Source organism: Procambarus clarkii, chromosome 55 (genome assembly GCF_040958095.1).
Source record: "Procambarus clarkii isolate CNS0578487 chromosome 55, FALCON_Pclarkii_2.0, whole genome shotgun sequence".
Classification (NCBI taxonomy): domain Eukaryota; kingdom Metazoa; phylum Arthropoda; class Malacostraca; order Decapoda; family Cambaridae; genus Procambarus; species Procambarus clarkii.
Window position 1 is genome coordinate 14056480 of NC_091204.1, and position 27314 is coordinate 14083793.

The 27314-nt window shown below is 43.9% G+C and overlaps 1 protein-coding gene across 1 annotated transcript; it reads left to right on the forward strand.

Moving 5' to 3' along the window:
- Positions 1-25821, forward strand: LOC123755107 (alpha- and gamma-adaptin-binding protein p34). Its single transcript, XM_045737591.2, has 6 exons — positions 1-331; positions 7601-7791; positions 11805-11931; positions 14255-14419; positions 19118-19312; positions 25409-25821. Exons 1-6 carry the CDS (start codon positions 265-267, stop codon positions 25615-25617), a joined length of 954 nt encoding a protein of 317 aa, XP_045593547.2. The 5' UTR covers positions 1-264; the 3' UTR covers positions 25618-25821.
- Positions 25822-27314: the final 1493 nt, after the last annotated feature.

Consider the following 27314-nt stretch of genomic DNA (forward strand, 5'->3'; position numbering starts at 1 on the left):
AACGATCAGCTGACGCCATAAACACAACCTCCCACAGATCAAGAGGTGTCGTGTTCCTGTATTATTTCTTAAAGAAGCCCAGTTACACAGGAATGAAATTAGTCGTAGGGAATTATATGAGTAATTTGAATTAAGGGAGAAGCAGAAGGCAGTTGTATGACAATTAGTAAGGTCTCGACTTGAAGTTAAAGGTGACACAAGTGCAGTTGTTCTGTTATCGGAAGGGAAAACAACTCACGCAAATTGCACCTATTATAAAGAACTATGGAGTCTGTACCCAGCATTATAGTGCTCTCCACACATGCCAAGGAGGCCACTCATGTGGTTAAAGGTGAGGCTCCAGTAACCTTTTCTCTTCCCCCTACACCCGGCCCTGCTTCCAGCAACTAGGGGTCCTAAGACTGGAAAAGTTTGAACTGGCAGGTCAGTGCTACAAAATAAATCCACCCGACCCAACATAATCCAAAACCTAATCCAACTATATAGGCACCTGACAGCTGGGTGGACAGCGCTTCGGATTCGTAGTCCTGAGGTTCCGGGTTCGATCCCCGGTGGAGGCAGAGACAAATGGGCAAAATGTTTCTTTCACCCTGATGGCCCTGTTACCTAGCAGTAAATAGGTGCCTGGGAGTTAAACAGCTGCTACAGGCTGCTTCCTGGGGGTGGAGGCCTGGTCGAGGACCGGGCCGCAGGGACACTAAGCCCCGAAATCATCTCAAGATAACTGTATCAGAGACTAAGTGACCCAGAGGGCCCATTCAGCTAAGTATTACCTGAATTTACCTTAGGGGAAACTAACACTAGTGGTCTCGACGAGGACAGGAAACCGGTGGCTTGTCAAAGGTCCCCCCCCATTTGCCCTCATGATCCTTTCCAGTTGGATTTTACAATTTAACAGTACTTTTGTATTTACAGCTTCAGCAGGTAGGCTGTTCCATGGGTTTATAACCCCATATAATCTTTTGTACAAGAAGTACAATAAATTTAAATATAATTAAATTTGTTTGTGAATGTATAAACATATGTACAAGTATACTAATAAAACAACATTAGAACACTATCAAAGGCTCAGACTCCATCTTACATCAGTAGGAGCTGTTTACAGAATTCCAAACACAGATGTAACAGAATTAACCCTTAGACAGCGTTTATCATATTCGTTGATTCACAGGGTAATGTGGTTATCATCATACAATGATTTAAACAATTATTATCTGGGTTTTGCATATGTGATGCAAATATAGATATACTGTACTGTAATAGCTCTCGGTGGATGTAATGGAGTTTACCGTGACATCTTTATCTCCTAAGTAATTATAATTATACCTACATTTTGTGTTTTTTTTGGGGGGGGTGTATTTTTTCTTGACTTCATTCCAACACATATTGACCTACAACTTTCACATATTCGAGTACGAATGCCAAACAATGTTTATTAAAACATACAAGTAAATTAATGAATTAAAACTACCTTATACATTGTCGATAACTTCAACTTCAATTACTGTATCTCTAAAACTAGAGTTTCAACTTTGAGTCAGCTTCAAAAAATCCAGTTTCTGACCGATTCTCACCATTTTTACATATAGTGTGCACAGCTGTCTGTTCTACAATCCTATTAGAATGGATTTTTCATAAACCCTGAATGTTTGGAGTTATAAATTTATGTTGTCTGAATTTGGTGCATACTGTATTTCAAATGCCATATTAATGATTTTTTTTACAGTAAACTAAACTGAAATCTATATTCTATATCTATTAAAATGAAGATCATATACTATTCTGAGAGCATAATAACACTTAATAAACATTTGGTGATATTTAATATTTTTGCAGCTGATCAGAAAATCTGAAATTTTCAATATTAAATTTTATAATTATTTTTAATTTTCTTGATTTTCAAGTTTTGCTGGTGATCATTTAGACAAAGTTGGAGCGTTTGCCTAGTAGATTATGCACAAAAAATTGGAAAGCGTTAGAACAAGTTTGAGAAATTTAACTTGTGGTACCATCAGGTCCTTTTGTATCTATTGTATACGCCATGGGCAGTTTAAGGGTTAAAAGTCTAGATCCATTCCTGCTGGCAACTAAAGCTGCTCTGTTGTATTAATGGTTGCCATAGTATTTCTTTCAAACTCCTTCTGGATCTTCTGTTATTTAATGGGGGAGTGGGGGGGGGGCCAACTGTACTTCTGTAATTTAATTGAGAAACTTATCATTCTTTGGAGATGGAGCCTAGATATTGGTGTTGTCCCTGGCATACTAAAAACAGCAGAGATAACACCACTCCATAAAGGAGGGAATAAGGCAGAGAAGCTGCTATTGGTTTCTATTGGTCTGCAAAAAATTAGACCAATAGCAACATCATCACATCATAAAAATATTTGAAAGAGTGCTAAGAAGTAAGTTCACAAAACATACGGAATCACAGCATCTCCATAACCCTGGACAACATGGGTTTGAACAGAATGCTCTTACCTATCACAATTGCTGGACCACTATGACATGGCCTTAGATGCCATGGAAGACATGCAAAATGCTGATGTAATACAGTATACACAGATTTCACCAAAGCCTTCGACAGATGTCATCATGGTGTTATTGTGCACAAAATGTGTTCAAACAAAATTACTGTACTGGAAACATAGGAAGATGGATATACTGTACAATTTCCTAACTATCAAAACCCAATGTATAATAGTCAACAAAGTAAAATCCAGACCATCAACCATGAAGAGCCCCAGTCCCCCAGGGTATTGTGCTTGCTCCAGTACTCATTGTCATTCTCATATCGGACATAGACAAGAATACAAACTATAGTATCGTATCATCCTTTGCAGATGACACTAGGATTTTTATGATTGTAGACAACATAGAGAACACCAATCACCTCCAACCTGATGTAAATCAGATCTTTCAATGGGCCACAGAAAATAGTATGGTATTTAATGAAGATAAGTTCCAGCTCCTGCACTAAGGAAAAAATTAAAATATAAAAACGGAAACCAAGTACAAAACGTAGTCAAATCATACCATAGAACAAAAAAGCAATGTAAAGGATTTGGGTGTAATCATGTCAGAAGACCTTACCTTCACAGAACACAATAAAGTAGTTGTCACAGCTGCAAGGAAAAAAGATAGGTTGGATATCAAGAAGCTTTCAAACAAGAGATGCCATTCCAATGATGATTTTTTAAGACACTAGTGCTTTCTAGAGTGGAATATTGCATAATAACAGCCCCCTTTCAAAGGTGGTATAGGTATTCTGAGAGAGAACTGTATCACCATCAGAGGCCCGAGACTGTTCAACACGGGCCCACTACACATAAGGGGTATAACTGAACGACCACACACAGTGTTCATGAGAGAACGATTGCGATCCTGGACGAGCTTGCATGCATGGGTGTCAAGGGGAGACTCATGAAATGGGTTGAAGACTACCTCACAGGAAGGAAAGCCAAGGTTTGCTTCAATGGAGCAGTCTCCAGAACAATGAATATGGAACTCGGGACCCCCCAAGGCGGAGTCTTAAGCCCTACACTATTCAATGTACTTATGAACGCCATTGCAAATATTGATTTTCCGGAAGGAACACAACAAGTGGGATATGCAGATGATGTCCTAATACAAGCTCCCACCTTGGGAAAAATTGAACAGTCCATTGAACTCCTCGGAAGGAAATGTATTGAGCTCGGTTTCACTCTCTCCACAAACAAGACGAAGGCATACTCCCATCACAAGCGGAGAGAAAATGAAGAACTGCAAATTAATGGTGTAACACTTGAATGGGTTGACCACTATCGGTACCTTGGTGTCACTGTCGGCTCTAACAAGGGAAAGAAAGAGGAGCTCAATCAACTCATAGGAACATGCAAAAGTCGACTTAGGGCACTGAAAGCTATGACCTGGAATGGACATGGTGCCTCTATTGCCGTGCTTAAAATGATGTACACAGCCTATGTGCGCTCCGTCATAGACTATGCCGCACCAGTACTGTGCACCTACTCCCAAAGCGATATGAAAAGGCTTGAAAGCATTCAAAATGAAGCCATGACAATCATTCTTGGAGTTTAATCGTCTAATCTACGAGAGGAGTTATCCCTTCCCAGTGTTAAAAGCAGAATTCAGGAGCTGAATGCTAAGCTTGCAATTAGGATAGCCAGAGATCCCCATTACAATGATATTGCCAAGAAAAAACTGAGCTCTGTGCTACTTTCAGGGGGAAACAGGAGAAGCAAAAAATGGCATCACAGAGCAGTCTGCTACCTTGAAGAGCTTCACCTGCTTGAGCAAGCCCGTGAGCTCCTGCCTGTAGAGAGGTTACCTCCCTGGGAGGATGACTCATGCAAGATCATCATCAATGAAATGGCAATGAAAAAATCCAACATGATACCACAAGAAATGAGGCACAAGTATCTCGAGGAAATTTATAAAGAAGCCGGAGATGAACTAGATCAAATCTACACTGACGGGTCATCTAATCCTATCAATGGCAGGGCTGGTGCAGCATACACGGTAATCAAGGATAATACTGTACCTTCCAACGCAGAAATGAAGAAAAAGCACGTATTGAGAACTATGCCTCTTCAACGCAAGCAGAGCTAACTGCCATTGTTATGGCGTTAAGGTTTCTTGAACGGAACACTAATGGTGCAGTGATTTGCACCGATTCAAAAGCAGCACTGCAAAGCCTAAGTAAAAATCGGGCAGAAAATCTTGCGATAGTCGCTGAAATCAAGAGAGCTGTGAGAGTACTTACCAATCAGGGAAGAGTCATCAAGTTTCTGTGGATCCCCTCCCATGTTGGAATATGTGGAAATGAACGAGCAGATGTGCTGGCTGCTGAAGGCGCTGAAGGAGACCATATTGAATACTTCATACCCAAGACTCAACTACAAATTAGAGGTATTATCAGGCAACATCACCGTGACAAGGTAACTGAGGAAAGGAGGATAGAAGCACAAACCAGTGAATCTGTACGATGGTACAACATGGTTGCAGCTGGCAATCCCAATCATTATGGCCGAAGAGGAGGACGACGAGGGAGAGAATCAGTAATAGCGAGAATCCGTCTTGGATACAAATATCCATGGAGATTTGGAATGAAAACAACAGTTGATCAGCGAAGTAGCAGAATCTGTGGTGAGAGTGATGGACACCGCCTTGACCACTATCTACGTGAATGTGAACACCTGAGAGACATTAGGAATAACTGTAGAATAATAAACCCCACATTGTTTGAGTTAGGAAAACACTATTTGTCAAATATTGATACTGTTCTTAAAAGATTTCCCCATTTTGCACCCGCAAGATAACGTAAGCTTTTAAGGGTTGATAAATGTTAATCTTCTTGTTTGAGGAGCTGTTCACTTGAGACAGTTAAGCAAGTCCCAGCTGTGTCTGGGTACAAGTGACAGGATGAACAACCCAGCGGGTTTTCTTCCTATTGGGGAGTGTTGTACATTCTGCTATGGCGGTATGTTCACTCACAAGATGAGTGGCGCTGCCCAATAAACTCGCCTCTCGGGGCAAAATTTAAAAAATTTAAATTTGATAAACCCCACCGAAAGATACCCAATTAATCAGGCTGTGATGCATACATTAAGCTGCGAACAGCTGCATCCAACAGTCTGGTTGTCCAGACCATCAATCAGGACGCTAGTCAGAGACTAGGCCATAGGGACGTTGATTCCTGAAATCAGCATCAGGTAACCACAAGGTAAAGGGGTATAAATGACTTCTCTATTATCTTAGGTCCTCCCATTGTCATAGTTCCTGTTATGTAGTCTTTAAATCCTTCACAGCTTGGGATATCCATCTCTTCAAAACTCCAGTCCTTCCTTGTCATCACTTTCCCCTTCTCCTCCTCCTTTCTACTATATATAGTAGTCTTGCAGAAACACTGCATTTATGATGTCTGACAAATTTCATTTCTGTAAGTGCTATTAAATCTGGGTTTTCTTCTTGTGCTCTTTCATCCAGTTCACTTGCTTTATTTGTAATCCCATCAATGTTTGAGTACATTACCTTGAAGCTCACTTTCATGTATCCATTATGACATACTCCCTACTAGCATAGGAAGCTGTTCCATGGGCAGGGCTATTTGCATAGGTTTGGCCTTCTGTGGGGTAGTTACCAGGGGTTTGGAGGGAGGTGGGGAATGGAGGGCTTAGGTCTTGCTTAGTCCTGCTTGGGGTGGGAGGAAGGTCAAGGGATGGGCAGGCAGGGGGTAATTGGGGTGAGGGGGGGGGGAGGATTTGGGTGGCTTGATGGGCATTGTATAGGGGGGGTAGGGAGGGCTTGGGCTTGGGGTGCGGGTCTCCTATCGGGTGGTCGGCGGGGGTGTTGAAGTTCTCTGAGATTACTGGAGATTACTGAACTGGTGATTGTGGGTTCCCTGGTTTCCCCGGTTTCCCTCTCCCTATGCCTCTTCCTTGAATCTGCTGCCTGGATTCTCTCATCCTTGTTCATGTCCCTCTGAAGGAATACTCTTTTGTATTCCATAATATTTTGAAGTTTGCTCTTCTTTACTAGAATTTCTTCTTTGGTGGTCTTGTTCATGAATAATACCCTTTATCAATCGATTTTTGTCTTTGTTGTACTGGCCAAGAATGAAAACTTTTTCTATGCATTGGTAGCCCCCTCTATTTGTAGGGGGGCTACAAATCCAGCTACAATTCTGAAGGGGGTTCAGGATCCCTGTCACTGTAGCTCTGTCTTTAGCTTTCCACTCTTTGTGTGTGGAACCTTTTTGTTCCATAATACCTACCACAACTACAGCCCTTTTCTTTTCAGTAGCTGACTTGTGCAACTTGCTGCCTCCTGTGAAGTTGTGCTTTCATGGCAACTTCCTGTACTGTAGCCATGGCTTCTGGGCTCTTTCTAAGCATTTCTGCAAATATGCCTCCCAATGTAGAGGTCCTTACTATTGCTATATTCTCTGCTACTTGGAGGTTAGTCGTATGACCCTGAGGAGGATTATCTTTGAGGCTTTCGATTTCCTTCTTTACTGCTCTCAGTTCACTTGTAGGTTGCTTATGGTTTTCCCTTATGTCTTTCAGTTCCTCACCAATTTCACACCATACATGGGCAAACATCTCAAAGAATGACTCACCCTGTCCCTCTCCTCCACCTGTATTCTGGTGTTGTCTTACTTCCATGTTTCAGACCTTATCTAGTACGCTGTGTCTTGTGTGGTAGTCTTGTGTGTTGTTTTCGTAGTGTTAGGTTAGGAAAGTGTCACAACAGATACAAAGAAAGTAGGACAACTTTTCAATTGCCATGATATTAAGAATTTTCAAGTATGCAGGCACAGGCAGTCAGCTGATTCAGCTCCAGCAATACAATAACCAAACAGCCCAAACAAGACCTCGCCTTGACATCATTCTAAGGTCATATGTGGAGCAACATTTCAACTCTTGTTTGTTTTATTCAATTATATATGTGTACACTACTACAATATTTTGTGAGGGTTGTAGGGATTAACCACTAACCCAAACTTAACGCCTTTCTTTCACCGACGATTCATTCTCCTAAGATGGTTAGACAGTGCTATATACAGTACTGTGTGTTTATCATTAATATCAGGCTTTTATCTTAGGTATTCTGGAGGTGGAATGTGTTCCAGAGCCAAGCTTCATTACAAATTTGGTCAAGTGCTGGCAGTGGGAGATTGAGAACAAATACTACAATGCATCTGTACAAATAGCAGCCGTATCATGCCCAGAGCAGTGTTTGTCGTGGATCCTTAAGCATGGTGAAGCTCTGTTAGTGTATTGTGATTCCACACAGGTTTGTGACACCATTGCAATTTTAAAATGTGCACTGGTCCTTTACTGCTTTTTACTTCTAGAGTAATACTGTAATCTTTAAAGTTATAAATTTTAAGTTTATTTTGAATACTGTATTTTGAAAAATTTTCTAGAAAATGCTTTGACATTAAAATTTAGCACTACATTTAAGCTTACACATAGTATAGCCTAGTTTGAGTGTTTCCTCATACTATTGAAGTTAATTTTGTTTGCTTGCATACATTATCCATCCATTTAACCTGCTGTGCGAGTCATACAGGAATGACCACAACATATCTGACCAACCTGTGTCTATCATATAGGGATGATTTAACATACCACATAAGATTTAAAACTCCCAAGGGTTCACGAGGCTCACATCTACTTTCTCAAGCCTCCAGTAAACAGACGCCATTTTGAAAAAAAAAAAAATAGTCCACTGCCAGCTCCCTAATGTCAGAGGGTTTCGGAGTCGGGGCGGGGTTTAGTTGGGATGAAACTAAACACACACACACAGACTGCCTACAGTCTGGGTAGGCAGTCTCAGACTCGGGCAGCTCTGGGGGCTGCCCCATTCGTTTCAAAGATCGAGGCCATGAAGGCCTTTGAGCCTATTCCTCCTGCTGAGGCTTTTGGGCCTAACCATCTTGTTGCCTTTACCTTGGACTCTGCCTTTCTTCTAGGGTGGAGGGCATGGAGGGCAGCTCTGCCCTTGGGTCTGTCTTGTGGGTTCCTGGGGCTGTGGGGGAAGCTCGCCAGCGGTTCTGGGGTTGTTTACCCCTGCTTGGGCCTTGTGCCTTGGGAGCGGGTTTTTTTTTTTCATCCCTCCCATCTGCTTTATTTTCCCACATTTGCCAGCATGCCTCCGGCTCCCTTGGGTCTGCCGCGTCTAATTTTGTTTTGGTGGCCACTTTACTTTTCCGAGGGCACTTCCCTGCCTGGCCGCTAGGGCGTCACTGCGGTTTGTTTATTTAAATGTGCCTAGTAGTGTGCGCTCGCCTCTTGGGGGCATATTTTGCCTTCATCTGGAGTTTTTTTTATTCTCATGTTGCCATGTGTCTGTTTTGTTCTTTCTTTTGGGGCGTTCTGCCTTATCTGTTCCTCTTGGAAGGTTTGGGTGCTGTTTTTTTTGCCCATTTTTGTGTTTTATGTCTATGTTTGGGTTCTGGGCCCTGGTTTTTGGGCCCAGTGTTCCGTGCCTGTAGACTGCTTGATCCCATGCCTTTGACCCCTTGGTTTTCGGTCTGTTTTCTGGCTGTTTTAGCTGGAGGTTCTGTCTGGCTCATGTGTCTTGCCTTCCTTTCTGTGGTGCATTTTCTGCTGGCAAATGTGGTGGTTAGTGTTACCTCTGGGTTCATTTCCGGATCCCTTTGGGTTCTTCAGTTTCGTTCTAGAAATTTTCATCCCCGCAGGTTTCCCCCTTGGAGGTTCGGGAGGCCTTTGATGGTTCCCTCCTGTGTGCCCTGGAATTGCCTCTTCTGGAGTTCTGGGTCTGGGGTCTTCCTGGCTTGCAGACTGCACTTCTTTTTGGGTCTTGACACGAGTTTTGTGGTCATGCCTGGTCTCCAGCTTTGCTTGTCGAGGTGGGCCTTTGGTGCAGCTTTTGTGCCGGTGCCTTCTCCAGAATTGTCTTCGTCTGGTCAGTGCGGTGCTTGCATGTCGGCTTCTTAGTTTTTTTCCCCTCAGAGTGGGTGCCGCCCCCTTTGCAGGTCGCCCACTGGTGGAAAGGCTGGTTCTGTTTGCCCATGCTTGGTCCCACGATTCGTGGGCAGTTCGGGTCATGTCGTCCAGCCAATGGTGGCATTGGGCAGTTCCTCCTCCTCCTCCGGAAGGTTCGGGGTTGGCAGGGTGGGCTTCTTCCCCTTCGCTCCATTGGGTCATCTTGGAGTGGGTGTGCTTGGGCGTGGTCGACACGTTCTCGTTCGTCGTGTGGGTTTTCCCGCTTGTTCTAGTCCCGAGATGGGTCTGTGCAGACCTTCGATTCATTCTGGACCTGTCCTGTCTGTCCCGCTGGTTTCCTTGCTCCTCCTGGGTGACCCCTCTGATCCTGTTTCTTCTGGGGCCGGGTTGTTGGATGGTGTGTCTGGCCCTCCGGGATGCATGTTGGCACGTCCCGCTTCATCAGAAGCACATCTGTGCTTCTCGTCTTCCTCGCCTTTCCTTTGGCCGGCTTCTGGCACCTCACGTTTTCTGCGTCTTAACCGGTTTGTGGCGGTTCATCTACGTCTGCTAGGTGCAGGTGTTGGCCTACCTCGACAACTGTTTGGTGTGGGTTCCCAGCCAGTCTGCTTGTCTGGTCGCCAGAAGGGGCGGTTCTTTCCCGGTTCGCCGGGTTTGGGTTCCTGGTGAACTTGGGGAAGTTCTATCTGGTTCTGTCCCTGGTTTAGACTTGGTTGGGCCTCATGTGAGACTCTAGGACCGCTTCCATGTCTCTCCCTTCGGTGGTGTTGCTGCGGCTGCGGTCCCATCTTCAGCTGTTTCTGGGAAGTCCCGGGTCACTCTGTGGTTGCTTGAGCAGCTTTTCGGGGGGAGTCTGAACTTCGCCGTGTTGGTTTACCCACCGGGTCGGGTCTGGCTTCTTTGGGGACGTCCCTTTCGCCTCTCTCCTGATGTGCTTACGGATGCCTCGTCTCTCGGCTGGGGTTTTCTGATCAGTGTTCACCTGGCCAGCTAAGGGCGGAAGGCTCCGTCGTTCTGTCAAGTTCACAGCACGGTGCGGGAATTTGCAACGATTTGGTTGTCGCTTTGGAGGGTTCGGGTCTCTCGAGGGTTCTATGATCCGGTTCCATTCAGACTGCTGTCCGGTGGTTCATTGTCTGAACCGCATGGGTTCTCTTCGGTCCTTGGCTCTTTGGGGCTGGTCACTTCGGGTGAGTCATCTGCTGGATTCTCGGGGTTTAGCTCTCCATGCGGTTCATATCCAGGGAGGGTGTAACGTCCTGGCAGGGACGGCCTGTCTGTTCATTTCATGTCCATGGAATGGACGGTTGATTCCGATTCCTTCAGTTGGCTCTGCCGGATGCCCGGGCTCTCAGAGGTGAACCTCCTCACGTCGGCGTGGTCTCGGCATCTCCTGTTTTATATGGTGCCCTTCCCCGACTGCAGAGCCATCGCGGTAGACGCCTTTTGGTAAGACTGGTCGAGGTGCGGTTATCCATACCTCTTTCCCCCTGTCCAGCTGTTGCTTTGGAATCTTGCCATGGAAGAGTCGTCCTTGTAGCCCCCTGGTGGCCCCCAGCCTTGGTTTCAGACACTGCGTGCTCGGTGTCCGAACCCGGGGCGTTTTCGGCGGCTCCGCCTATTTCAGCAGATCAGACCAGTCTGGTACATGGCTGGTTTGGTCTATTCCTTCACTCTTCACGTCTGGTCTTTTTGACCCGGGTGCATTATCACTCGTATGGTGATCAGGTGGCTTCTTTGATGGTGTCCCACCTGCGAGCTTCGTCTCGGCAACAGTATGAAGTTTCCTGGCATTCTTTTTGCCATTTTCTCTCTCTTCGTAGGTTGTCTTCTATTACTGATCAGGTTCTTTTGTCCTTTCTTGGTTTTCTCAGAACCGTAATTTGATGCCAAATTCAGTACTGTCTCCTCATATCATGCGGTGCTGGCAGAGCCGCTCCAGCTTGCATCCAGGGGTGGATGTCACTTCGGCCCCGTTTCGCAAGCTTTCTCGTGCTTTATTTCACCTCCGGCCTGCTTATGTGCCACCTAAACTGTCCTGGTCCTTGGACCGCGTGCTCTCTCTTCTCATTTGTGGTGGCCCTTTCAGTTCAAGATTGTTTTTCTAAGTGTATGTTTCTGTTAGCATTGGCCTCTGGGGGTCAGGTTGGTGAGCTTCATGCTCTCCTCCATGCCAGGTTTTGGCTTGTGGTCCCCGGTAGGCTGAACGCCATTGACTGATGCCCTAGACCAATATTGCATATATCAGTCCGATAGCTCCAGGGAGCCTCCGGGGGCTTACACAGAAAATGGCATTTCATTACATTCAATGCTGGTTTTTTATATATTTTGCAGAAAGATGTCTTGGACAGTTTAAATGGCTTAGTAGAAAGTATTGGAGAATTTGAGCCTGATGTGCAGCTGCTGGTGTGTGATGCTTGTACCTCTGAGGAAAGTAATGAAGGTCTCTCAAGAATAAAGGGTGAGTTCTACAATTGTTAATCTTGTATAGTATTAGCATTGTTTCAATAGGTATAGTATATGAAAAGCAGTAAAGCTAATATAGTAAATTTATTAATGGTTGAGAATGCTCCACTAATGCTCCAGGCTAGTTTTCCCAGCATGTGATCTAAAAATTGAGCATTGAATGTAATGCAACTTTGTTTTTGGTAGACCATTCGGTAGGTCCCCAAGTAATAGTAATTGGCGCTGCTAAAAGGAATTCATCCAGGATTCTGAGACCCACTTGAACCAACTTTTTGTCAGGGGCCAGAATATCTCTCTCTCTCTTTCTTCGAGGTGAGAGGAACTTGGTAATATGGAAATGAACCCAACACCTAGAAAAAAACACCAGAAAGTATAAGCAAATAAAATGAAGCAACTGCTTGAAGAAAATTTGTTACCTTGAGGAAATGAATTCAAACAATTGTTACTGCTAAGTAAACATCCCAGTTGTGATGCATCTGACCACCACCAGAAACTCAAGCTCAGGTCACTTGAGGTACCTGCCAGCCGACCACCTTATTTATGAGCCATCTGAACAGAAACCTACCAAACTTCCATGTGGAAGAAATCAACAGTGAAGAAACTGATAGCTACTGAATGACCCACCAGAAAAGTGCATTTTATTATGAGAATTGCTTGCTTTGTGGTAGGGCCCCCTCGGTAGCTCACTGTAGCTAATTCACAACATAGCCTTGTTAAAGAAGGTAAGCTCCTCTGAAAAGAAAATTAATGATTACCAAAAACAAAAAGAGGGACCTGGTTTACTTGTAGCAAAACACTGCAGAAGAGGCAGGCAGTGAGGCCAGTGAGGGGACATTCACAAAGTATTGAGAAGCCAACACCCATTTGGACTGGCAATAGCTGTTAAGCAAGGGTTAAGGCTTTTCTTTAAGTCTTTTCTGTGGAACACTCGGTGACTCCCTGAAGCTCTCTTGCTGACCTTTTTTCATCTAATGGGTCACAACACTCACAGGAGCTCTGTTTAGCATATTAAAGACAAAAATCAAAACCTTGCCTCCATCACAGAGGTGTAAAGAGCAAGTGACAATTTGCCACCACACCAGGAAAGTATTCAGAAAGTTAGCAAGGCTTTACAGACAACTGGAGAGTTCACAGAATACAAAGCCTAAACTGCCAAATAACTCCACAAACTATTCAAACAAAACAATAAATTCACTCAAAACTAGCTTGAACTCGTTAGTACAAATAACAGGGAGAGGGGAGCTGCGCAGACATGTGGCGCGGCCTGTGTGACATCATGGTCGTTTGCTCGTTTTCAATTGGGGAAGTTCTGTCCACTTATTTGATTAGTGGTTTCCAATAGGCCTATAACTCCACCCACATCGACTGATACCTAAAGTTAGGACTATCCTTATCGGCCTGGATAACTCCGGGGAGCCTCCGGGACTCATCCAGAAAATGGCGTTTCATTACATTCAACGCTGTTTTTTTCTGAAAATTTTTCATACATGTTAGAAGCCTCCCTCTCATTCCACTAGTATGTTCCAGTTTCCAGAGCAACCTTTTATTTGTGACTCTGTCAAAAGCTTTTTTTAGGTCCAGATAATTGCAGTTAACTCAACCATCTCTTTCCTGTAAAATCTCTTTGGCTCTCTCGCTTCTCGGGTGCCTGACAGCTGGGTGGAGAGCGCTTCGGATTCATAGTCCTGTGGTTCTGGGTTTGATCCCTGGTGGAGGCAGAGACAAATGGGCAAAATGTTTTTCACCTTGATGCCCCCTGTTACCTAGCAATAAATAGGTACCTGGGAGTTAGACAGCTGCTATGAACTGCTTCCTGAGGGGTGTGTAACAAAAAGGAGGCCTGGACCGGGCCGCGAGGACGCTAAGCCCCAAAATCATCTCAAGATAACCTCAAGATAATCATAGTACTGTAACTAAATTCATTACACAAGATCTTCCAGATCAAAGGCTATACTGTCTGTTATTACATCATTTTCTCCAGGTGTTCTACTCATTTGATTTTAATTATTTTTCCAATATTCTGACTACTACGATTTTAAATGATACAGGTCTGTAATAAAGTGGTCTTCCCTGTTGCCACATTTGTAGATTGGAACTATGTTAGCCAATGATGTGGTGCAGAGACATGTGTGTCATGTGTAGAGATATTCATGTAGTTAGCTTTAGGTAGCCACCAAAGAGACCCAGCAGAAAGAGGCATTTCATTTCACTCAGTTTTTTTTTTATAGAATGCAAAGTTCTACATCCACCAAGAATTTAAATGTTTCCCAAGTCCTATGTTTACTGTTTAAATTAATTGGACTTTTTTCCTTTTTTAGCACAACAATGGTGTATTAGTAATGGGTGGGAACTCATAGAACTAAATCCCATTACAACTAGTGAGCCAAATAACTCTGATGAAGATGATTTTCCTGAAAGCTGGGGCTTCAAACGTATTCATCAAGCCTTGCATGCTAATACGTGGTCCAACCTGAAAATGAGAGGTAAGCATCTTTCCAGATTCAGAGATTTGTTACCAGTGTCTTGTTTAATATCTGTATACTAAAATTACTTTAAATTACATAGGAGCGGAAAAGATCTAAATGGGAGTAAATAACTTGTTTTAATATCAGATTACAATCATTACTATGTACTGTATGTCAATTTTTTGTTATATTAAATCACTTACAACAGATATTTCCGGGAGTGCCCCTATTGGTGGCTTTAACATCCCCGTGGTGCACCGAAAATGTTTTTTTCCCAAAAAAATTTCTCTTCTTATATTGTTAAACTGCAGTCAGATCATGGAAAACTAAAATAAAATATTGCATGTGAGATACTTTAGATTTGATGGAGCTGAGAAGTTGAGCAATTTATTGGCACTGTGTGTGTGTAGGCACATACAGGTAGATACACTCACCCCCGCCACCCCTGTGGGGCGGCAGTTACCGCGAATATAATTTTTCATAATTATTTCAATATGTCTCATTCGTTTCTTCTCTGATTTTCTGAGGGGAGCCCCTATGGCTCCCTGGAGCTATCAGACTGATATATGCTCTATTAGTCTGGGGCTTCAGTTAATGGAGTTCTCCCTACTGGGGACCACAAGCCATAACCTGGCCCCTCCTCAGATAGGCACAGGAAGCAATGGCCTAAGGAAGCCCCCTTATATTTGGGAGTATTCCATGTCTGCTATCGACCGGAGTTAGGCAACCAGAAAGATGGGCATTCCAAAACAAACCCCACTTGGTAGGAAATTGCAAACCCAAGACTGAACAGAGAAACAGAACTCACCTAAAAGAAAACAAGGAAACAAGCGAGCTACATCCACTGCCGCTGTGCCTCTTGTCTGCGCAGGTCTCCCCCCATCTGGGAGGGGGAGGGGAAAGGGGGGCGCCCTGGACCCCCCACACCGGCTGCCCACTCTTCAGTTCGTAGATTGAAGTGCTCTGGGGCGGTTGTCAACTCTGGCTTTGGTTTCCTGCTGGATCTTGTGCCCTTGTGGTCTTTCCTGCTGTTTGTGGTGTGATGGCCAGGAGTAATGTAGTGTACTGGGGCTGCATGCACTTAGGGCTGCCTTCCCTAAGCACCCTGTAAGTACTACCCTTGGATTCTAGGGTTGCTGTCCCTAGGTCCTTTGGGCCTTCAGTTCCGTAGTGTTCCTGCTGTTCAGCATTTACCCCGCCCTTGGTGCCAGCTGGGGTTTCATGGCCTTTGTTTGGCTCTGGTAGGGAGTGGTGGTGGTGTTGGGTTGGGCGCAAGGTGCTGTGCAGCACGCCTACCTAGCAGTGGCCGTGTTTCCTGTTCCTGCTGTCGTTGTGCTTTTTATCTTTTTTTTTTGTTTTGTTTTCCTTCTGCCTGGAGCGGGGTCCACCTGGTTTGACTATTTGTCTGCCTAAGGTTATTTGAGTGACCTTCCTCTAGGCCCCCCCCTGTGCTTGCACACTTTGCAGGGGTTCAGTTTAGCCCATTTCCCTCTTTGTTGGCATTTGAACACTACAGAGGTGTTCTTTCACCCTCCATCATTGTTTCAGTTTGATTCTTCAGTGGTTCTGATGTTTTGCATGACCACTTTTTGCCAGGTTTACCTAGTTTTGCAAGAGAATTCATGGCTTGTGCCCGTAGACCTCAAGTACAGTACATGTATTGGCATGTCCCAATTTATCTGAAGTTCAGGGGCTTTTTGGATTTTCTTGTAGGGCATCTCGGTTATTGTTTTCAGGTTCTGTTAGTCTGAACCTGGTACCCAAGACATTATCATATTGATGTGGGTCATGGTGTCTCATCTTCATCTTGGCCTTCCTTGACTGGTAGTTTGAGCTCCCAGCCGGTCTGCTTGTCTGCATGGTAGATGTCTGGTTCCTTTGCAGTTGGTGAAGTTTAAGTTCCTCATCAAATGGTGGAAGCCCCATATGGTGCCGTTGCAGGTTTGGACGTGTCTTGGCTTGGTCTGGTATACCTGGTCGGCATCCTTTACCCTTCAGATGACATGTCATAAGGCTGGCATCTATCCAGTCTCAGGGCCTGGATAAAAACCATAAACTAACTAAGGGGTGCAGTATATGGGGATCAGAGAACAAGAAGCCTGAAAAATTAGAAGCTTGGCTTTAAAGTTTAGGTTACAGTGGCCATTCAAACCCTTAGTTGAGATACTGTGGCTTGGTGGGGCGTGTCGCTGAAATTGCTCCTGTCTGCTAGGTCACAGCAGTTGTGGTAGTTCTGTTTGGCTTACCGGGGGGCCAGAACCTGGCCTCCCTCACAGGTAGAGAGAGCAGGTCACATTTTGTCATCCCACTGGAAAAGCATCCAGAAAGTCAGCGAAGCATTACAGACAATTGCAAGGTTCAGAACCAAAGCCTTGAAACCTGCTAAACCAACTTCCCAAGCAATTAAAAGAAAATGATTGAATCATTTGAAGCTAGCCAAACCTTTAATACTAACAAGCTGGTACCAGGAAGGGGGGCAGGAACCCCACCTCTCCACCAACTCTCAAGTCAGTTCTGTCACTGATGCTGCGCCTTCAATGCCATTGTAAGTGCTCCTGGGTTGCATTGGTAGTAGAAGGTCCCTGTGCATCGAAGCTAATTGTTGACATCCTTGGACTTTGTCTTGTAAGGAACATTTGTTTGTGTAGTTTCAATTTTGGTGCTTGCTTCACAAGATGTTTATCTGGCTTGTCGTGTGGACTTGGTCTTATCAGAAAATGGATTCTCAAGATTTCCCCACAGCTGACTTTAGTGTCATATTGTAGTGCAGAGCGCACTGAGCATTGAACCAAGTGTGTACAAGGCCAATATATTTTTATCACTGGATGGAAGTCTGTCATGTGGAATATCTCTAGAATGCTTACATGACTTGGAATACACTGATCCCAGGCAGGGTGAGATGTATAGGCAAGTCTCCTTACACCCGTTGCCTCTTCACCTAGCAGTGATTAGGAATATGGGTGTTAATCGACTGGTATGAGTCACATCCTGGGAAATGATCAAATGCTACATATATTCAAGGTGTACTCGAACTTCCCACAGACACCGCAAGGCACAGCACAAGTAAAATAGCCGGAAGGCTACACATGAAATTTGCCACAAGGCAAAGCAACTAGAGCCGCAAGGCCACTGCAAAGAGAGACTGGAAGGTCCCAGAATCCAAGAAATAAAAGGGTTCATGCCCCAAAAAGGTTACTACAGTACTGATCATATTGAGCCCACCGTGTGTCCAGTGAGGAATTCGATAAGGTGAATTAAGCATTTATGCTATAGCAACTAGTCAGGGAGTATACTAGTTTTAAGGTACAAGTTGTTGCAAGAGGCGACACCCACCACAAGATGTGTGGGGAACCTCACATTGCATAACTTGCATGCCTACGATAGAAAGCATTTACTATATTCACATTGTGACCAGGTACACCACAATTCTCGCATGCTGAGTCTTAAACTCTTCTGAGCCGGAAAGAATGCAGAAACTAAATTTGTTTTCCACAGCATCAACATTCGACCAAATAGTGGAATGTTTGGGGGGACGTACTGTACTACAATATAGTGCTTTACATTAGATATAAAGCATCTGCTGTCCTGCTTTGTGATCTTTCCGGGGCTCCAACACAATGCAACACAGGTACTAGGGGTGAAGATATCCTACCCTGAGTGAAAGGAAACAAAAGTTTATTTTGTTTGCCACCTAGCAAAGGTTAAGGGTACTAGACAGGTGTATTATATTTTGATTGATAGTTAGCCTACTGTTAACTTAAGAACTGATCCTTCGGATTATCCATTATCCTATCAGGGTATCTTACTTTATAGTGATCACCAGCACCTCTATATGGTACTGCAATAATCAGTAATTCAATTCAGTTCAATAACTTTATTCATAAATGTCTGTTTAGTACATTTATATTTGGATTAGTTTCATAAGTTTACAGTGAATTATTTACCCAAGATAAAGTTACAAAAACACTGTGACATGAATATCTAATGAGGAGAATACAATTTAAAGGATTAATATAAACTTCATTCAATGAATTTATACAAAATATTTCACACGAAGCACTCTGTCAACAAATTCTAGGGCTATCCTGGATCAAAATCACTCCCAACACACTCACTTCATTCAACATAGATCTGACTTCCATAGGACTCAAAATGACTGTCAGTAAGCCATCTCTTTGTGACAGCAGTTCCTCAAAATTTCAGTTATCCAGCTGGGGGTCTCCCTGCTCTCTCTGTTATTTTATTCTATCCTGTATACTTGCTGCACCATTATATATACAGTATATCACTCATTCTTAAGGTGTTTCCTGACAATTAAATAGATATTTCTGGAAAAGTTAATTGACCAGTGACAAGTGAGAGCCTGTGAAAAGAATTGAGTGTGCTGCAATAGTATTGTTTGATTTAATTGTAAATAGAGTACATGTGCCCTTGTAACAGTGTGTGCCATATCATGACAATGCACATAGGACTGCTGTACCTATGGAAGTGACATCATAATGCAGTTAGGAAAGTTTCTTAGATAAATAAATGAAATAGGATAAGTAAATGTTGATAGCTGCATAGTGGTTAGTTTCCAGAGGAGAATAGCATTAGCCATTTAAACATATTTATTGAAGGGAAATTCCACAATAACGCATATTAAAGTTTCTTTTCCAATGTCCCAACAAATTTAAAAATGTTTGTTTGCTATTATTTCTTTTCTTTTAAAATTAGATTGGCAAGGAAGCAAGCTGAATGCAGTGCTACAATCTGTTGCTACAATGGATGACAAGAACAGTGAGTGTATGCATGAGACAGATGAAATAATGTATTCCAGACTGGCCAACTTGACACTGAATGCTGGGATGAGTGAATCCTCCATCACCACAAGCCAATTGCAGAACAATGATGTGCAAAATAATGAGTTAGGTGTGTAAAGTGTAGCTTTCAGCATTTATAAAATTTATTCTGTTTTGATATTGTATATTGTAAGTGACATTTATGTACTGTACCCTTGCACTGTGCATCACATGCCCTGATGTTTGGCCCATAACTTGCTTCACATTCAGAAATGCTAATACATACCCCCCCCACAACATTTGGAACTCCTCTGGATACTCTGACCAGACCATACACTAGAAGGTGAAGGGATGACGACATTTTGGTCCGTCCTGGGGCATTCTCAAGTCAAGTCGATCCCACAATCGACTTGAGAATGGTCCAGGATGGACCGAAACGTCGTCGTCCCTTTACCTTCTAGTGTGTGGTCTGGTCAAACTACTTCAGACATGTTATTGTGACTCATCTCCTCCTCTGGGTACACAGGGTTCATCTACTTTCTCAGAGCCTCAGTAAATAGATGCCATCTTGGAAAAAAAAATTGAGTACATTGCCTTGGCTACAGGCCAGTAATATGAAGATTGCAAGCCTGGGTGGGTAATGTGGCTCAAGCTATCAACCCAGTCAAGCAGCTTAGTCTATATTTTCACATGCAGATGAGATAATAAAAATCTGGCCAAATATGAGTTTGTAAACGACTTAGATGATTCTGAAAATGATGAAGATTATGTGCTCAGCTCAGAAGACAGTGGTGCAGGCAGCATTTTGTTTAGCTAGCATCTTACAATACAAAATGTCATGTTGCTGCACTACCTTGTGTCTTTACCCACCTGTTGGAGCCCATTCCAAGGACCAATGTGAGTGCATTGTCTTCAAGAATGTAGATTTGAATTTGCTGTGCTTTGACAACTGGTTCTGAGATTACCACACCCTCCAGAACGTCTTAGCGGTTTGTAACAGTGCATAAACATGTACGGTAGTTAGTTATACAGTTAAGTAATTAATACCTAAGCATAATTACCCAAGTGTAGTTACAGGGTGAGAGCTACGCTCATGGTGGCCCATCTCCCCAGCACACTGTCATGTAACACTTTGAAATTACTTACGGTTTTGGCCTCCACCACCCTCTCATCTAATGTCTTCCAACCGTCTACCACTCTGTTTACAAAAGTGAATTTTCTGATATTTCTCTGGCAGCTTTGTTTCGTTAGTTTAAATCTATGACCTTTTGTTCTTGAAGCTCCAGGTCTCATGAATTCTTCCCTATCAATTTTATCGATTCCTGTTACTATGTTGTACGTAGTGATCATATCACCTCTTTTTCTTCTATTTTCTAGTTTTAGCATATTTAATACCTCTTAAAATCTCCTCGTAGCTCTTACCCTTCAGTTCTGGGAGCCACTCAGTAGCGTGTCATTGAACCTTTTCCAGTTTGTTGATGTGCTTCTTAAGATATGGGCACCATACAACATCTGCATATTCCAGCTTGGGTCTAACAAAAGTCGTGAACAATTTCTTTAGTATTTCTCCATCCATGTATTTAAAAGCAATTCTGAAGTTAGAAAGTGTAGCATAGGCTCCTCGCACAATGTTTTTAATGTGGTCTTCAGGTGACAGTTTTTTTTACCTAGAACCACCCCCTAGATCTCTTTCTTTATCAGAATTTTTTAAAGATTTCTCACATAATTTATAGGCTGTGTGGGGTCTATGTTCTCCTATTCCACATTCAATAACATGGCATTTATTCTCATTAAATGAGAATAAATTTATTCTCATCTCCATTTGCCAAGTGGTGCTCCACATACTTATTTTGTCCAGGTCTTCTTGAAGGGCATGACAATCGTCTAAGTTTCCCTTCGGTTCGGGATTGCTTTTCCAAGGCTCTTTTCTTGTTTTCATTGGCCTCTGGGGGTCGAGTTGTGGAGCTTCATGCTCTCCTCCGGTGCAGGGGTTTCTGCTCTTTTGGTCCTCATGATAAGTTTGTTTGCTTGCAGCCGTCTCCTTTTCTGGCGAAGAATGAGACGGCTGCTTTGCGTAGAGGTCCTGGGGTTGTTCATGCTTGTTTGGTTGGTCGGGGGTGCATCTTCTTGTGTCTGGATGTGGCTTTCAGCCGTTGCCTGCGGGGATTGAGCTTTAGCTCCTTGGTCCCACCTCTCAACTGTCAGTCAACTGGTGTACAGATTCCTGAGCCTACTGGGCTCTATCATATCTACATTTGAAACAGTGTATGGAGTCAGCCTCCATCACATCACTTCCTAGTGCATTCCATTTGTTAACTACTGACAGTGAAAAAATTCTTTCTAATGTCTCTGTGGCTCATTTGGGTACTAAGTTTCCATCTGTGTTCCCTTGTTCGTGTTCCACCCATGCTAAAGAATTTGTCTTTGTCCACCCTGTCAATTCCCCTGAAAAATTTGTTGGTGGTTATCATGTCTCCACTTACTCTTCTGGTTTCCAGGGACTTGAGTTTCAACTCCTTTAACCTTTCCTCATAGCACAGACCTCTCAGTTCTGGGACGTGCCTGGTGGCATACAGCTGAATCTTCTCTAGCTTTGTCTCGTGTTTAACTAGGTATGAACTCCAAGCTGGAGCTGCATATTCCAGGATTGGTCTGACATAAGTGGCATATGAGGTCCTGAATGATTCCTTACACAAGTTTCTAAAGGCAGTTCTTATGTTGGCCAGTCTAGCATATGTCGCTGTTGATATCATTTTGATGTAGGCCTCTGGGAACAGGTTTGGTGTGATATCAACCGCCAGATCTTTCTTTATTTGATTCTTGCAGGATTTCACCTCCTAGATGGTACCTTGTGTTCAGTCTTCTGCTCCCTTTGCCTAATTTCATTACTTTACACTTTCCTGAATTGAAATTTAGTAACCATTTTCAAGACCATTCCTCCAGGGTTCGGGTCTCCTAGGTTGTCCGCAGGGTCATTTGGTGTTGCCTGTGGTCTTGCTTTCGGGTTCGGGCACATGGTTTCCTCCTCCTGGGTTTGTCCCTCTTATGTCCTTGTCTTTGCGAAGTTAACCCCTGGGAGCCGAAAACCAGAAAACCAGTGTTGAATGTAATGAAATGCCATTTCCTGGGTGAGACCCGGAGGCTCCCAGGCAACACTCCCCCCCCCCCCCTGGTCGGCATTTTTTTGCGGGTTTTGACATCCAGCCTCGAACTGGAAGGTGAATCACAGGCATGGTGGGTCTGGGGCTTTCCCCTTTCCCCTTCTTGGGGAGGGGGGGGAAGTTGCGCAGACATGCGGCGCAGAATGTGTGACATCTTGCTCTTTTTCAATTGGGAGTTCTGTCCACTCATTAGTCTTCTTTAGTCGTTTTAACCAGAATAGGGGTTTGCTTTGAAGCTCTTACTTTTCTGAGTGCCTGACATAGTCGATGGCAGACATAAAATGCTCCAAATCTCATTTGGAGCATTTATATAAGCCATTGGAGGAGATGAATCACAATAACGTGGCTGAAGTATGTTGACCAATCCACACACTTGAAAATGAAGGGACGACAACATTTCGGTCCGTCCTGGACCTCAAGTCGATTGTATATTTATAAGCCATTGCTTCTCGTGCCTCTCTGAGGAGGCCAGGTTCTGACTCGTGGTCTCCGGTAGGCCTAGAACTCCATTCACACTGACTAATGCCAAAAGTCTAATGATATACATATCAGCCTGGATAGCTACGGGGAGCCTCTGGGGTCTCGCCCAGAAAATGGCATTTCATTATATTCAACGCTGGGTTTTTTACACTTGTGAGGACATGCTTGCATTTTTCAACCAGACAGTGGTATTTTTAATATGCCTACCTTTCTGGGTTTGATGTCAAGATGACATACTTTAAATGTAAAATGTTCATGGCCATTGCTCCCTTCACCTCTCTGAGGGCAGCCAGGTTCTGGCTTATGATCCCTGGAAGGCTTACAAAGGACTCTGCGACTGATGACACTCAAGTAGTATAGCACTTGATCTGTAAAATAAATTCAGGGAACCTATGGGGTTCACCCAGAAACGGGCATTTCATTACATTCAACGCTTGTTTTTGGAGGAGACCTGGGTCTCTCGAAGTTTCCTCGAGCAGCTGTGTGAGAGTCTGAACCTTGCTCTTCTGGTTTATCCACTGGGCCGGGTTTGGCTTTGGAAGCTGTTCTGGTATCCTAGGGGCAGTCTCTTTTACCTCTTTCGTAATCACTGCATTCATTCCCTGGTGTCCTTGTGTTGGTTGCTGCATCGCTGGGTTCCTCTTCAGGTTTTCAGGGTTTGGTGCCATGGTTCCTTCCTCTTCCCTCGCTCGATGTGTACACAGACGCCTTTGGGGCTTCATGACCAGTGCTCACCCATCTGGCCAGGGGTGGTGGCCGCTGTCCTTACATTGACATTGGGCTCAAAGCATGGTGCAGGAGTTTGTTGCAGATTTGGCTCCCTCAGGGCTCGGTGATCCCTCTCCATTCGGACTGCTTCCCCGTGGTTCATTGTCTCCACAGATTGTTGTCTCTTCGGCCTGTGGTTCTATGGAGACATTCGCTTTGTGTAGCTCTTCCACTGTGTTCTCTAAGTCCAATATCCTTGCAGATGGTCTGTCGCACTTTATTCCTCTTTCCACAGAGTGGACGATTGGTGTCGTTTCTTTCCTTTGACTTTGCCGGATGATCTGTGCCGCTTCTTTCCTTTGGCTTTTTTCAGACGTATGGGCGCCAGGAGGTGGACCTCTTTGCGTCGGTGTGGTTTCGGCATTTCCCATTGTGCATGGCACCATTCCCCGACTGCATGGCTCTCGGGGTGGATGCATTTCAGCAGGATTGTTCAGGGTGGAAGGTTCCTGTACCTCTATCCCCAGGTCCAGCTGTTGCTCCAGGTTCAGGCTCGGTTGGAATCCTATCTGGTGGGGAGCGGGGGAGATCTTCTCCTGGCCCCATGGTGGCCGACCCAGCCTTGTTTCAGGCGCTGCTTGCTCAGCATCCAAACCAGGTCATCTTTCCGCAGCTCAGCCTCTTTTCAGCAGGTCGGGCATGTGAGGTACCTTGCTTGTTTGACTTACTCCTTTGCACTACACGCATGATTTTTCTGCCGTGGGTGTATCGTCATTTGTACGGTGATCAGTTGGCTTCTTTGATGGTGTCCCACTAGCGGTCTTCTTCTCGGCGACAGTACAAAATTTCTTGATCAGGTTTCTGCCTTTCTCTTTATCGGGTTTTGTTAGAGTCAGAGAGGGTTGTTTTGTCCTCTCTCTCTTGGCTTTTCCTGGTGTGGCATCTCGTACTGAATTCTGACACTTCTTATTGTGCAGCAGTGGCAGAGCCGCTGCAGCTTGCGTTTGGGGTGGGATGTCAGCTCTGCCTCATTCCTCGAGCTTTCTTGTGCATTTTTTAACCTCCGGCCTGTTCATGCACCACCTGAGCCTTCTTTGTCTTTGGACCGGGTTCTTTCCATTATTCTCCTCAGTTTGTGGTGGCCCCTTCGGTTCATGTTTGCTTTTGGGGGGTTTGTTCATTTGTTCCTGATGGTCGTTTTGTTTGTTTGCAGCCGGCTCCTTCTTTTCTGGCGAAGAATGAGACGGTGAGCTTTCGGAGGGGTCTGATGATTGTGGATGCTTAGTTGATTTGGTTGGGGGTGCATCATGTGCTGTGTCTGGTGGTGGCTTTGTGCCACTACCTGCAGGCCACTGGTTCTTTGTTGAACAAGTATGCTGCTCTTTTGGCTGTCTTTGGCAGTACTGTATGTCTTGCTTTTTTTGAGGATGTAGGTTGCATTTTAACCAAGCAGTGGTCTGTTTTGTTTTGCCTACTTTTCTGGGTAGCTTCCCTAGTCGATGGCAAATATGATGCACTTTAAAATGTAGTGTTCATAGGCCATTGCTCTCTGCGCCTCTCAGAGAGGGCCAGGTTCTGTCTGGCTCGGGGTTCCCAGTAGGCATAAGAACTCTGTGACTAATGACCCCAACTAATTTAGGACTATATCAGTTCAGATAGCTTCAGGCCTTGACCAAAAACTGGCGTTTCATTACATTCAATGCTGGTATTAAATAATTACTTAGACTAAATCAATTGTTCTGTTAAGTATCAATTGATTGTTTCTGCTACATTTTCTAGTTAAACTAAAATCTTAAAATATTGTAGCTGGATGGTTTTGTTTTACAAAATATATAAAAAATGTATAGAAAAATTAAAAAGTTTATAATAAATTTCAGATGAAATAGTGGTTCCAAGTCAGCTAGCAGAGTGTCGTGATGGAAATGAAGATTTTGAAAACTTGTTCTCAAATTTTGAACACCTCAAAAGAACTGCAGCCACACTTCCTCTTGAACAGCGAAGAGATTATGCTGAAAAGGTAGCGGTTGCATTTTGGAGAGCAATGGGAGGAGATGAAGATGAGGTCATTTGTTCTGATTCAGATTAAAGTTGTACTAGTAATTACTCCAGCAATTTTATGCATGTGGATTATTGTAGATTAAAAATTATATAATGTTCTGTAAGCTTTACCTGTTGACAAAATTTATTACAGTACTTATTATATATTATGCATGCTTAATATAATGCTTTATAACCACATGTAATATTGTTGATGATCAATAAATGTGATAACTGTACCTAGTAAACATTATACCGTATGTGAATTACCTAATAAATTTAATGATTCGTCTAACAGACAACTCATTGGTGAAACAATTCTAATGAGAGTTCCACCTGCACACTATCATGGAAATGTGCACCTTTCTCCTTGAACCTTGCCTCCCTCAGTAATATTTCCTGGTGCAAATGATATACAAGTTTCCTGTTACACACTTCCCACACCAGTGTCCTTTTGTTTTCAGTTTCTGAAAGGAGTTTCCTTGGTGACTCCCATAAGATATCTTATTGAGATTCCTCCTGAAACATACATAATTTTGGGTGACAATATTCAATGAGTATAGTGCTTTTTGATGTTTATTTAATATAGCTTGGTCTCGGCAATTGGATGTTAGAAATGGTATGACGGTTTCATGACAGATTAAGATGAGGATGCTTGCTTGCTATGTGCAGTTGGCAAGTCAGGTAGGATGTAGTGCTGAAGGTGGCTGGAAGTTGGAGAGCTTGTTTGAGGCAGGGGTCGGAGAGCTTGTGCGAGGCAAGGGTTGGAGAGCTTGTGCGAGGCAGGGGTCGGAGAGCTTGTGCGAGGCAGGAGTCGGAGAGCTTGTGCAAGGCAGGGGTCGGAGAGCTTGTGCAAGGCAGGGGTTGGAGAGCGTGTGCGAGGCAGGGGTTGGAGAGCTTGTGCGAGGCAGGGGTTGGAGAGCTTGTGCGAGGCAGGGGTTGGAGAGCTTGTGCGAGGCAGGGGTTGGAGAGCTTGTGCGAGACAGGGATTGGAGAGCATTACCAACTTATAGCGTAGGGAAGTCAAAACCTTCCTACTACTGTATACATGGCCGCTGTTTCGTCAGCCCCCTCAGTTCCACGAGAACAAACTCTTTATTTAAATCGAATTGAACCCAGTCTAACCTCTACTAAATTTGCTAGGTAATTTAGATTGGAACTTGATTTAATTCATTAAAACAAATTATACCACCATCTCTAGGTGGAAATTTCCACAGATGCGATCAGCTGATTCCGATTAAATAAGTCACGACCTGTATATTATTTACGTATACTGTATGTGCTTTTTATCTATTGATACTTTGGTCCAATGATATAAATAGTGGAAAATCGTCTGCCAATATCTGAAGTGTAATGTTAAGATGTAAAATAACGTCGGTAATGTCTTCATAGATAATAGGACAAAGTTTAATATCGTGACTTATCTTCTGAGACCATGCACCGAGAGGAAGGTAGAGGGCGCACGCGACACTTGCTCTCTGAGAACCATAACGACAACATCTCCCGGGAAGCTTGCAACTTAGCATCGCGTTAATTTGGGACCATCTGTGCAATTATGAATCCAAGACGCTGCTGCATGCTTCATCCAACATTGGGGACATCACGTCCAGTTGGATAAGTGACTATCTATTAGTTTTTTCTGGCCATAATAACTTTAGATCAACTGGCCGTTATGACGTAGAACACCAAAATAACCTGAGTAAGTTTAATTCTGTAAAACGGTTAATCCCTTTTATGGAGATTAGT